The 14568-nt window shown below is 38.1% G+C and overlaps 1 protein-coding gene across 4 annotated transcripts in view; it reads right to left on the bottom strand.

Moving 5' to 3' along the window:
* The window catches only part of SRPK2 (SRSF protein kinase 2), a 144617-nt gene that overhangs the window by 43414 nt on the left and 86635 nt on the right, over nucleotides 1-14568 (bottom strand). For all 4 annotated transcript variants that reach the window (XM_031048306.2, XM_031048303.2, XM_031048304.2 and 1 more), the window contains one exon: nucleotides 5538-5689. In XM_031048306.2, coding sequence (XP_030904166.1) covers nucleotides 5538-5689 — 152 coding nt within the window. The remainder of the gene's footprint in view (nucleotides 1-5537; nucleotides 5690-14568) is intronic.

Genomic DNA, 14568 nt, shown 5'->3' with positions numbered 1-14568 from the left:
CAGTCAAATACAGGCAAATCAGTGATCACACAAGATTTGTTTTGAAATCCCCTGAAAATCTTGTTGGAAATGGTGCTGAGTTAAGACAACAATGTGAACTTATCACTTCCTTGGATTTAAAACAGGGGCTCTGCTCTTATCTCCTTTTTATCTGTGGAACAGCAACATCAAATCTGGATATATTTATATCCCTTCTTTGCTAATAACATCTTTTGCCTTAACAGAAGAGTTTATTTGTAAACTTTTCTCAAAAGCTTCCAGAGCAGATTAATAAATTTAACACAATTATACAACAGAATTATAAAGATTACACATTCAACAGAATGACAAAGCTTAAGTAATATACTGCTTTCAACGTTGGCATGTATAAACTGAAACTCAAACACACAGAGCTTCAACATTTGTATGTTAAGGTGTGACTTCAAGCTTAGCAGACACCCGCTGGTTTGATCACATCCTCAAATACAAGCTGACCCACCATCTCACACACTGCAGCTGCCCAGGCTCCTGCACGTAATACCCCTGGCAGAGACCCAAACAGCTCGGGCCACAGCAGCAAGGGAGCAGCACACACAAGTATTCCTCTCAACAGGGGCCGGTCTGAACCAAGTGACAGCAACAAATAATTCAATATGGGGAGCACAAGTCTCAGCTACATACAGTGCTGGCTTCACATACCTCCCTGCTCCCCTGCCTCCAGGTTTATACAGGTATAGAGCATGTTCACCTGGCACAGAAATGAGTCTGATGTGCACAGGTAGCATGGACAAACACAGGGTGCAGCCTCAGATCACCCAACCTAGCATAAGGAGCTGAAGTTCCATCTTTGCCATGAGTATTTTGCACAAGAACAACCTTTACACCTTCAACCCATGAGAGTCATAGACTATCACACACAGTTTTTCATTTCACAAATCATTACGTATACAGACACCATTTTCAGCTGAAAAAGAGCAAAGGAAAAAGAAGGCTCTAGTTCAGGAGCAGCACATGGCATTACAGGAGGACCAAGACGTACAGACCCACGTTAGGGCCAAATCCCAGGACTCCCTTCCACCCCCGGAAAGGAATTGTTCATGCAAAGCTCTCAGGACAACCCACCTAGGAACGTAAAGAGATATCTTCATTTCCGCTACTGAATTACGTCAACCTAAGTAAGAACGTGCAACACTGGAAGGCAGGAAGTTCCCACTTGGCAAAGAAAGAAAACAAGTCACTTGTGGAACACCCAACCAGATTTACACTTCTGGAAAGCATGGGGGACATGGACTTATGGAGAGTAAGTGTTGACTATTATGATGCCCACTTCATTTGCAACAAGAAACTGTATCAGCCACTTAATAAGCCTACATCTATTGCAGCTTCATTATTAGAGAAATTTTGCTGAACGCACCCATACAAATCCATACTGAAACATTAAAAAAAAACTAAATTTTAATTTGTCTATTTAACTGTCTTTGCATTAACAGTTGACGAAAATATTTAAAAAACTGATAAATAAAATCATATTTTTAAGACAGCTTTTAAATGGCTTAAACCAACAACAACAAAATTATACTCTATGGTAAATTATTTCCATAAAGCTCTACTCATCAGAACAAAGTGATGGATATTAAGTAGAAGTTAAAGAACATGCAGTAATTCAATTACTTAAAGGTTTGCATTTGTGAAATGAATCAAGTCAGGTGACCTGACGGCTAGAACTATGTGAAACACTTCCATATAATTCATTATAGCAGTATTACTTCTTCCAATTTGATTTTTGTCCTGCAGGTATCATTGCATGAAAACAGTGAGAAGTATGAAATGTTATTCTCTCTGCATATCCTTTGCAAACAGGTATGATTAAAAAAACCTGAAATGTATTTAACACCCAGTTTTAACCCTCTCTATGGTTTGCAAACAGATTTTAAAATTCAACAATACAAATATTTCTGAAATGTTTTATAATTTTCCTAAACATCTAGTTCTACTCAATCATTCCTTGGTAGTTATATGGCTTCAGATGTATAGAAAACCACTCATAGTTCATGCAGTCTTCTGCACTGTCACAAGGGTGTAAGTGGGCCTTCAAGTACATAAAATCATGTCCAGAAGTAAATTTTTGCACTAAACAAAATATCTGCTTTTTTTTTTGTTAACATGTTAACAGTATAACACTCAATGATGAAGAATTTAAATACAGGTAGACATATGCATCTAAAAATAGCTGAGGGAAACAAGTGCCTTATAAGGCTGCCTCTTTGCAGATAGCTTTTGGCCTACTTGTGCTTCAAAGGGTCAAAACTCAGAAACTTGAACAGTTTCTTCCCATCAGAGACAGGACAGAACACACCCTAAAGAGGAAATCCAAGACACCAATGTCAATTTAATAAACTGGGAGTTGATAAGAGTTATTTTAGTAAAACCTACGTACTGCAAGAATAACAATACTATATATGTACAAGCCATGTTATTTTGATCCCTATAGCACTGCCATAACTAATTATAGCAATACACTAGCATATGTACAGATACCAACAGCAGCAGCATAATCTCTGAGTATATACATGGGCACAAGACACTTTACAAGCCACAACAGGTGCAGTTTTGGCAATAATCGATCACCATTCCTGCGCATATTACTCCCTGGTTATTCACATCAACGACATATTCATTTACAGGCTGTGAACAACCAGGTAACAACACTTTTAATTTAAATGTATTTTAAAAACTGGTGTCATCCTACAAGAAACACAATTATTTAAGTTCTACATGATACAGGAAGTATTTCTAAACAGTCATAACAAGAAAACATCTATGTAAAATCAATGGGTTGAGAAGAACAGTATTGGTATTTGAAAATATACGATGTATAAGTGGCACTGCTGACAACGTAACAAAAAATCCTTGTGCTATTCACTGCAGCACACACAAAAAAGTGTCTCTCATTGCTAGACAGTGCAACTTGCACTCAAGAAAGAGGATCAGAAAAATGAGATCATTATTCCTAAATGTCTTCTGAATGTATTGGTAATTGTAGCTGGCTAGTTCTATGTTTGTATAGGGAATTATTCCCTTTGTGAACTGGATGAATGGGAGACATCTCCAGAGGCAAGGATGATGATCAGAGAAGCAAAGAATCCCGATTACATCCATGACACAACTGGCTCTTAGAAAAATCTCCAAGTGTTTCAAAGCTTTTCAGAAAAGAAGAGAAACTACCTTCACTGCCTAAGTACCCCTCAACAAATCACATAGTTGGACTTTTGGTATTTCCATTCCTTAAACAAAGATTTGACCAGAATTTAATGTAAATTCAGTGACACCCACAGAAGTAAATTCACAGAATTAAACAGGCCCTGGAGAAAGCCCCCAGGGAACAGAAGTTAGTCTGTGCTTTACACTGATGGCTGTTAGCTGCCTCTTTCACATCGGATGCTAATTCAAAATTAATCCAATTTCCTGATTAAAAATACTACGACTATTTACTAACCACCATGTAACGCAGTGAAGATGGGAGCCCAGCACATAGGAATTTATCCTTAAAATGTGAAAAAGAAAATTAGTAACAAAAATGCCCAAGCACTGGGAAGTACAGTTAACAGGTAAAATGTTGGATTAAGTAAAAAATTAATTATATACCACCTTATCAAAATTGCCCTCCTATGAAATTTCAGGCTGGGGTTGAGAACAGATGAAGTATTTCTGTGCCTAACTCAAAAATCTGGGAGACTGCCATTTTGGAGATAGTATGAGGAAGACAAGAGACACTCCAGTAATAAGTTATAATTTCCAAGTATTTATCTTGCTGTCTGTAAATATAGGTAAGGTTACCCAAACCACAGAAAACATATTTAAACAATAAAATCTACCTCAAAGTAATGGAAGTAATGTATCTAAAAGCCATCCCTGGGATTCTTTACCAAATAACTTCTTCATTCTCCATACTCAATATAAAAAAAAAAAAAAAACAAGCAGTAAGTCTGTATGGCCCCAGATCATCCCAATCTGACCATTTGAGTCAAGATTCTTATGGGACCTTCCCTTCAGCTCAACTCCAACAGACTAAAAAGAAGGAAACATACTGACCAGTTTTACTGGAAATTACAGTCAGAGAACAGGTAAACTGGAGCAACAAATGCGCTGTTCTCACAGAAACAAGTAATGGTTATGACATCAAAATGAACCAAAGCTTGAGCCATCTTTAATATACTTTAATCCATTCAATGCTTCGAGAGCAGAATGCAGAAGAACCTTTAAGCACACACAAGTACTCTTTAATTTTTCAGGAAATGTGCAAGTATTCTTCGTACAACCATAGGTCTCAACAGAGATCTCTCTATTGATCTGCTATAGTCACAGAGATTCTAGTTAAACAGGTAACATAAGCAGGCTGTAAACTCAGATTATTTTGTTGTTTGTTCTGTGATGTAGCTTCTCCAGATGGTAACATTGTGCAAGAGATACTGGAACACAGACAACAATGGATAGTTTGAAATTAAATGCAACCCTTACTTTAAGGGGAGAAGCGAGGGCCTTGAAATATGTAATCAAGGAAATACAGATGTTTATAAGTAAACAGATGTTTAAACCATAGATCCTTAATCACTGATGGAATATGCTACAAATACCAAGAGTTATCTTAAGGAACAAATGTGTTGTGACAGAAGCACTTTTTTCCTTTAATTAAAAAAATACATGCTTTAGCAACATCTTTTTCCCTTCCCTGCTGCAGACTTCAACATTGAGTTTACTGCACTGTTTTCATGACTGGTACCTGTAAGTTGCTTAAATATGTGAAATATCACATATTAATAAAACTTCTTACATCAAACTGAAACAGTCACTGGAATTAAACAGTTGATTTTTTTTATGTAAGTACAGTATGTTCTACTCCTATGGGAACAGACTAGCAACTTCAGCAGAGACATGAAAATAAATTTAAGTACTGACCCTCCTGTACTGCAATTACGTATTTTTATACATTTAACGATACTTAAAAATAATATAAGCAACTACAAAAACTAAAGAAATCAAAAGCTAAAACAAAGATGCAGAGAGACTCAGACTATGCTGAGGACTGGGAAAGACAACATATGAAAAAGCAGCATGTAGCATCTTGGGCCAGTGCAGGTGAGAGAAGGGGAAAGAAGATACAAATGAAAAAATAAATGTATTTAATGTTGTTAAAGGCATCGAGAGATTTTAGAACCACTTGAAATGTGGAGGGTTGCTTGTTTTGTTTTGGGTGTTTCTCTTACAACTAACATCAATCCAGAAAAGTTTCTTCTCTACTCTTATAGCTAGAACATCAGGAAGAAATCAGGGATGCAACATTTGTATCCTTATTGCAAAATGTATGAATAAGCTATGGCTAAGTGAAAAAGTAAAGCTGAAGACAACTGTGCCTCTGGACCTGAAACAAGCAGATGATTATAATTCTCATATCAATAAATTCTGTAGCTGAAGATCAGATCCTTAACAGCCACCCAAAAACTAGAGTTAAGATCTGGATGACAGTGCCTGCCCTTGTGGACTCCGCTGAGTGTACACACCTTTACAGTAATCTGCGGGATCCTCTTGCTCCTCATCGTCAGAGCCCAAGATCTCCTCCTCTGGCTCTGGCGGGGTGGGTTCCGGCAGGGGCGGTGGAGGGGGTGGTGGTGGAGGTGGCGGTGCAGAGGGAGCTTTCTGCTGAGGCTCTGGCCTGGAAACGAAGACAGAACAACTGAGTAAAGAGCTTCCCCACAGGGTAACACAGCCCTTCACAGGGGTAAGAAAATGCCTGGGGAGATACTGGTCAAGTGTGTCTCACTTAGGCTCCCACTGTTGTCTTTCATATGATCTGTGGGAGGCATGGACAGAGATGCACCTGACCAGACCAGAAGCATGTTTCAGTGAATTTGGACTTAATCACTGAAACAGCTTATAGTAATTATTATAAAATTTTAAATGTTATATTCAAAAGCATATAATATTAGAAAGAGGCATATAGTATCACATGTAAAGCATAAAATATAAATCATAAAATCAAACAAGCTTTTAGAATTCCTGATGAACAAATGAGATGTTAGACCTGTCTTCTTGAGCATGACTGAGAAGAAGTATTTTTCAGAGAATACCAAGTTATTCAAAAGCTCCTGCCTGCCAGCTGAAGGAAGATCAGCAAGACACAATCTTCTAGGGACACTGACACAAACCAGGTGACTTAATGCATTTCTCATCTTTAGCTGCTGCTGAGACTATGAAAAGCTGTATCAGTATAAAAAATAATACAAAACCAGCTATTAGGAAGTAAGAAAGAAAAATTAATCTTCCTAGGCAGCCTACAATGCATTCCCAGAACACACAGAGCTTACTTTAATATGCACTAATAGAAAAAACAGAACACCACCACAGAAACCCAACACTGTGTTTTTGTCTTGCATCTCCAGTTTAGAAAGAAAACTAAAAACCAAAATGTTTTACATCCTGCTGTATAAAAAGGCCGTACTTGATATTTCTAAACATTTTCAAACTACTCACATTTTGAAATTCTGAGTATTTTCAACACCCATACAAATGAAATCCAGGGTTGATGCACACCTGTTTGTCAAATAATTAAGAAAGCCTTCCCCAAACAGGTTTTTTGTATTTATCCTTCAGACAAATAAATAACATATTCTTGCCAAATGATATACTTGCAAAATACATTTGCAAAGTAACTTAAAAACATTTCTGCCATCAAAGGCTGTTATAATTTTAATTTGTATCTACTTCAAAGCTAAGCTGTCTGGAAAATACCATATTAACAGTATTCTGTCATTCATGCAATAAAAAAACAGAAATGTGTCATTTGCTAAATGTTCAGCTCCCCAAAATTTAGATTCAAGTGCTTTCCTGATCATGAGTAAAAACTGTATTTATGTTTATCCCACTCCTGTAGTCCTCCTCCTCACAATTCCCCACACCACCCCTTCTTCCTACACAATGCAACTGTTCAAGTCAAACAGAGCAACTGGAGTCAAAGAGTACATGGTTGGTCAGAAACGAATTCCACTGGCAGCACGCATTGCCTGGACAGCAGCTGCTGCTATACCTCTGCTTTAAAGGACACCACTGAGAGTTGCATGCATACCAAATTTATCTGCCTGCTACCCCTTTCAGATAACATTCTTGCATTCACTGACTAAACAGTCACATTGAAAAAGGAATATCTGGAAATAATTTATTAATGGTTTAAGTTAGGATGAGAAATCTACCCAAATAAATTCATTTATGTAATTTCTGACCACATAAAGCTTAGGGCATAATAGAAGAGAAAGAAGGAATCCATTTGCAGGATACACAATAAATATGTTTGCATGTGCTCAATTCTGCATAAATTATGCTCTTTTTTTTTTTGCTTTTATCTTTTCTCTTGTTCCAAATAGATGTCTCATAGATGTCCCAATGTACAACAGATTGCACACTGTGAGGAAAGTAAACAGATACAATAAATAGAAGGTACAGCACATCCTCTGGTCAGTTCATCTTACTACACATTAGATTAATGGCCCTACAACAGCCTGGTTTCACAGTGTCAGCAAGCTGATGGTCCCCATTCAGGGTCTGATGTTGACAAAGCTTTAATCAAACAAATCATGGTACAAGGATCTGCACTGCAAACCCTAAAACCTCATCTGCTGGGCAGAAGACTATTTTGGATACACAGATGGAGAACTATGAACACTTAAAAATTAATAATGCCAACATGAACAGGGAAAATAAAGTACAGAAAACTAGCTAGCACTTCATCAAAATGTATCTGAAAGCAGATACATTGATGTGCCAAGCAATACAGGCACATCCACCAGGGCTTAGACTCTTTGTTTTGCACAGTACCATTATTTTACTTTGTTCTGATCACAGGTTTCCATGTTATTATTTTGGTCACATAATGTGGCAAACATACAGAAAAAATAGTGCAAGTCAGGGCAATTCAAGTACACGGGTTCCAGGCTGAAAATCCACTGAAGCTGTATCGGTTTTTCCTCTTGAGATAACACCTTGCTGTATTTCTTCACATGATAAAGACAATAGTTTAAAGAGAATTGGAAGCATTCCTGGCATTGAGATTCACATAGTTTTGTCACTCATTTTGAAATAAACATCAAGGAATACCAAGACTCTTCCTCCAAGAGAAGAAGTGTACAACCCAAGATTAAAGAAAAGCTAGTGTTTGCATTTATTCCTATGGAAACAGATTAAGAAACTAGAGCTGCTTCTGAGTCTTTCTCAAGTTACTATATTTTATTTTGTTTTTAAAAAGCCTTTCTCTTTTTTCCTGTCTCCAGTCCTAGCTGCATTTCGTATTCGGGAGCATTTTCTTATTGTCCTTTCTGGACATCAGGAACGAAGATATTTCCTTTATCTCCTTCTGGAGTTATTCATGATTTTATCTGTGAATAACAAAAAAATTGATTTAAACTGAGGAAGATCTTTGAATTGTCCTTTTAGCTTTACTTGCACCTTCTGAAGTAATGAAATATTAGTACATGGAGAAGAGTGAAGGAAAGAAATGCTGCTGAGTTATTCGTTGGTTTGATGGTTTTTTGCTTCTGTTTCAGATTCTTAGCATTGTTCTTGGATTTCTTTAACACTTCTAAGGTACAGGGAATGATCAAATCTTCAACACTTGACTTGGCTGCTTAACTTCTACCTACAAGCTGAATAAATCATCCTGGCACCACGGACAATTGCTCTTCTGCCAAAACACAGTTTCACAGCATAGAGGTAGCACATGAGTTGATGAGAGAATGCCAGTTTTGCTATTTCTTAGTAGCCTTTTTATTGAATTGGTAAGATAAGCTATGATGAATGCTTCAACAATATACCCTTTTGTCATGAATGGCATGAACATACACTTTATTCAGCTTAGATTTAATTTTTCCAGCCTAGAGTTTGTTAAAAGGTGAATTGTTTTTCCTTCAAAGTGGACTTTACAACATCTCTGGCATTAAGAAACCTGTGAGTAAAATACTTATGCTAACCTCGATTTCCTTTTCAGAAACATAATTGTCTAAAAACTATTATAACAACTTATTCAACAGCTGCATTATTCCAAGTTATTACTCTTATTTCCTGAAATGTCGTAAGCAGTGATACACATTAGGTAATACATGCATGCAGAGGCATATACTAAATCTGTTTTTCTTTTCCCCAAAGTAATCATTTGGTGCTCTGTGGTGTACCAGTATGAGGTTATTCATCAGCCTCCAAGCATAAACACCTAATTAATAGAAGATGACACACCATTTCTAGACTCCCTGTCAGTAGCTGAGAACTGACCATCTCCACAGGCTGCAATGACAAACCTTCTAAATGTATTGAAAGAAGTGTAATTGAAAGAATTGGCAACCACTAGCCAGGATGTTTTCTCCTTTAATTACTCTCTCTCACAAAAACAAATTTAGAGTAGAGTCCAAACAAAATACAATGAAATCCTATTTTCAACTTGATCTTAGTAGAAGACAAAAGAAAAGCTGAGGCATTTCTCCTCTAGATTGAACTTAAAGCTGAATACCTGAAACGCTGCACGGAGTCTTACAGAAAATCAACTGCCCACTTTTAAGAAATGCAAAATTACTGACAACTTGATTTTACTGCTGTGCATCATGGACATGTTGCTCCATGGGGAGCACGGAGCATGTTCCACTGGGGAACAGCCAACACTGAAAGCAATCTCTGTAACATTAAAAATGCTGGGACAATTATAGCACGAGAAATTCAGGAAGAAGCATTCAGGGTTTTTGTTGCTGATGTTGTGGGGTTCTTTGCTATTCTTCTGTTCTGGGAAAGGTAAAACAAGAGCCACAAGAGTGATTAAAAACAAGAAATGCCTTCCATATGGGAAGCATGTGAACACAGCAGAACTCTTCAGCCAGGAAAACAGACAGTGGAGATCTGCAAGATCTTGACAGGCACAAAGAAAGTGAATAGGAAATGCTTGCTCACTGCCTCTCCCCACACAGACTAAGCCAATCTAAAGGAAAAAAAAACCATATATTTGTGTAATATGTTGTTAAAACTAAATTCACCCTCTTTTTCTCTTAGATACCATAGGTGACAGAAGTTAGCTAAGTTCAAATAAGGCTCAGAAAAATTAATGGAAGAAAAACTGACTGATAGCTAATACCAACCTGACTTTTACTTACAAAGCCTATCAGCCTGAGATTGCTGGATCTGGGAAACTATTCAATACATCTGAGCCCAGCCCTGCACTCTTCCCCAGGCAACTGCTCCTGGCCAGAAGGAATGTAGACACACTTTGAGTCTGCCCTCATGCAGTCACTTCATCTTCAGACATTCCTTCCCCTTCCTCAATAAATTAATGACTTCTGTTACTAAAAACCAAAACAGAATTCAGGCCTCTTTATCCAAAAACACCACATAAAAACCCCATGGGTTTACTGTTGTTACAAAGCAATGGATAATAAGGCATTGCAGGCAAGACTGCTATCCAAACAAGATTATTTGAAGAAATCCTCATGCTCTCCATGGGGAACAGGCACACAGCAGGAGGAGTCCCCTCCTCTATGAACACTGCACTGCAAGCAGGGCAAACTACTGATTTTATTAACTTAAAGACTTAGGCAAACAGAACTTTACCTTGAATACAGCTAAAAACTGTACCTAATTCTCCTTAAGGAAAGCATTGTTTCAGAAGGAAAACAGACTGAGTCAAATGGAAAAAAAAAAATGGAAGGAGGCAGAAATTGGTGGGGTTAAGCTAAGAACTACCTCAATCTGAGGGGAAACCAATACTTTCCTTAAGATTTTCAGAGTAACACATCCAGAGAAATTATTTTTGCTAACAGAAAATGTAATTAAAAGGAAGTTAAACAACTCTCTTATATATTTAACAAAATCAAATTTAGAACAAACTGTATTCTTACATTACAAACCTCCTGACATGTCCACAGAGGCTCTTTGGGGAACTGCAGATTGAAGAGGGGAAAAAAAGGAGGCAGAGGAGGGTAAGCATCAGATGAAATGCACTGCACACGTCCTAAGAGATGTGAGCTGTACAAAATCCCCAAGTGGGCATGGGTCCATCTGGAAGGAGATCCAGCTCTGCTGCCCTCCAGCTCCAGAAAGCAAACTCTTCCATGTTCCTGGGCAAGGCTCTCCGGTGATGCAGAGTTCAAAGTCTGAAATCTCTACACGCAAATTTCTTCTGGCTGTCAGTAATTGTGTAAGGACTCTGCTATTTGAATCTTTCTTATTTTGTTCAAATGGTGTCTGCTCTACCCAGTGAACTCTTGCCTGTTCTTCCTCCCAGACGTCAATTTAGCTTAGACAGGTGCCTTCTAACAGTGAGCTCTCTGAACCTGAAGCAGCCTTAAAGGCTTGCTAAATAAATACACACACACAAGCAACAAAAAAACCAAGAAACATCAAAACAACCCCAAAGCTCTTGCTCAAGGAACAAAATTACGTTGCATATGTCAAGTAAAATTTTACATTAATTATAAATCTGAATAATTTAATTTTTATAGTTATGCTATTTTTTATAATTTAATAACGTAATTATTTTTAATTGTGCCAGAGGTAATCTCATTGTTTTCATAAACAAAGTCTATAAATCCAGAAGGAAACAGAGTATAAGGACACATGTTTTTAAACTCCAATAAACTGATAATGTGAACTCTCAGAGACAGCTTTGTTTTACATGAAAAGTGTTATTTGTGCTTTTAGACTGGTGCAAAACTGTACTGCAATTTCTAACTCCTAAAAATCCATGCATAAGAAGAGAGACTGCTGGCATGTCACAAGCATGAAACAGTGACTACATCTGGTCATTATTTCACAAAATTATCATTCCTCCTGGGACTGTTAACATTCCTTCGAAAGATACCATCATGACATCAAACATCAACAGAAGCTCCAGTGAAAAGTCCTCCTGGAACACAGAAGGCTGAGACACGGCAGCTTCTGTAACCTCAAACAAACAGCAGGACAGCGAATGAATTCTTCACTCCCATCCTGCTTACTAGCCTTCTGGGGGCAGCCCTGGGCGCCAGTGTATACCCAAGTCAAAGTAAATTGCCACAGAACTCTGCCTTCTTTCAGAACAACAGGTACTATAAATAAATACCATCTGAGGCAGCTAGTACTGCAGTCTGAGCATGACACCACCAGCCCAGCAGCAGTGATAGTGCACATTTCCACTCCTCATCACAGGGCTGCTCCATTGCCTCAGCGCTGGATCTAGCGATGGTACAGCCATGACTGATTACAAATGCAGAAACTGGGCTCTGTTACTCTGCAGCCACATCAGAGACAAGGCTAACAGGACCAGCACATTGCCAATGGCAGAGGTGAGGAAAACGAGTAGTAGCCTCCAGTTATAATCAAATCACACGTAACATGGAGCAGTAAGGTCTGCCAGGTTTGTAGATATTACAGGAGGTAGAAAGCTTTTTTGGCTTTCTTTGACATGGAATTGCACCATGTTCCCAGAAATAACTGATTTCAAGCTCTGAAAGGCAGTCCCAAATAAAATTTTATTCTCATACACATACAATTCTGTTAGAATGTTCTTAAGACAATGAGCCAGAAGCCAAATCTATCCAGGAAGCCTCAATCTTAACTGAACTTGCCAAGGTATTTGTTTTCTTCTTCAAACTATTTTTCTTGCAGGGTTCTACTTCCCAGACCAATCACCTATTACAGACTTTCAGACAGAGAAAAGGTCATCAGCTAAAAAAAAGGGAACAGATGTAGCTGGTAACACAGAAAGAAAATACCTAGAGGTACACTAAGCAGCCTGCACTTCACCCATACTTCAAGTCCCTCGTAAAGTGTTGTAAAGGGTGAGAAAGTTATGAAAAAAAAATAAAATAAAAAAGGTAAAAATTCCTAAAAGCCAAAGAGGAGAAACACAGCTGTCATAACTGTGGAATATGTACTGCTGAATGGAGAACACAGAGTTCCTTGTATATGCATCCCAACATGTCAAAATGAAGCCTCTGCCTCAAGTCAGTCAGATAAGGAATACTGCTCCAGTGCAGTGATAAAGACCTAATTAAAAACCAAGCCAGCTTCATAACCACATATGAAGTTTCATCTTCTCCAATTGCAATAAGAGTGCTTTCTCACACTACATGGCTCCCTCCTCCACCTCCCTGCATGTGCACCCCTACTTGTGACCCATTAGAAGACCTGACAGGAGTCACTAGCACATGGTAATGGCACTAGCCAAGATCTGCTTTGACTTCTTTGTCCTCTCACTATGGGTGAGCTGTGTGATGGATTAGTTTTAATGGAATGACTCAAAGGTATATAAATGGAAATTATTTTTTTCTTTCTTTTTGGTATATTACTTTGTAGTACTTAATTTCTCTCTCTTTGGCATGTTAAATTATAGTGTTTCTAGTCTTTCTATTAATAAGATACAATCAGAAAACATGCTGTTGTTGCTTCAGTACCTTCCAGTTGCCACTAGCAACAAATCTACAAGTTTTGAAGGGGAGGGGGAAGAAACACCCTCTGCTCTCCAACAGCCTTATCTGCCCTTGAAAAAGTTAGCAGATTTAACTTAATTTAGCATCAAAACCCCGTAAGTCAACAATCCTTTGAAGTCAAAGATGAACTCAAAAATGAATTTGTGACTAAATTATGAAACGTGGGATTCAGTCTTTGTTTACCAGTACAAGCCAACAACCTCCTTAGAGATAATATAAATATACATACACTACAAGGAAGCATATATCCAATTTATGTGTGTCAAAAACCACACGAAGACAATCGTGATAACCTTAAGCAAAATGAGCAGGAGTAAATCAACAAATGCAGTGGTTCTCACCTCTTCCTACCTATATTTAACAGCTGAGTAAAAAAGATTTCATAGGAGCACTGAAATTGTAACCCTTCAGTTAACAGCAAATGCAGTCAGCAGCAGAGTATCTCTTGGCTTCCCCCCCTCCCCCAAAAGCACCCTGGGTAAAATGCAATCCTGACTTCACATGATCATTTAAATGTAAAAAAGCATTTTCCATCTCTATACTTAGGTAATGTTTGGAAGACCCATTCATCCTGTTAGTGCAAATGCCTTATTCTCTGGATTATGTCTGGGAGCTCAATTCTACAGGCAATAGGAAGCAGCCAAGCCTTTTGGAAGGGACAAACACTGAGGGACATAACTAGTGGGAAGGTAAAGGAGTCTGAAGGAAGAAGGTTGCATGACTAAGAAATTAGAGGAGCCTTTCTGCCTGCAGCAAGTACAAAGCACCACTGTAGCAATAAATTCTGAATAATACATTCTGAATGCAACCACTGGAACTCTATTGATACCAAGCTTCACCCCATTCACCTTGCTTTTGAGAAGCTGGAATGAGCTTTTTATACGAACTCTTTAAATTAACAATCGTAACTCCTCTTCATTAACAGACTTAATTACAAAATGAAGGACTGACCTCAAGTTCTTCTAACACCCCCACCCCAACTCCCAACGCCAGTAACATCTCCTCCATGTAACTTCACCAGAATTTTTACAAGTCTTCACAGTTCCTACTAGCATTTTATGAAAGTACCTGTGTTTGCACTACTGTACCAGTAAATACT

The sequence above is a fragment of the Melopsittacus undulatus genome, chromosome 5 (assembly GCF_012275295.1).
Source record: "Melopsittacus undulatus isolate bMelUnd1 chromosome 5, bMelUnd1.mat.Z, whole genome shotgun sequence".
NCBI lineage: Eukaryota > Metazoa > Chordata > Aves > Psittaciformes > Psittaculidae > Melopsittacus > Melopsittacus undulatus.
The sequence above is the reverse complement of the archived record's forward strand: the minus strand, read 5'-3'. Positions and strand labels throughout refer to the sequence as shown.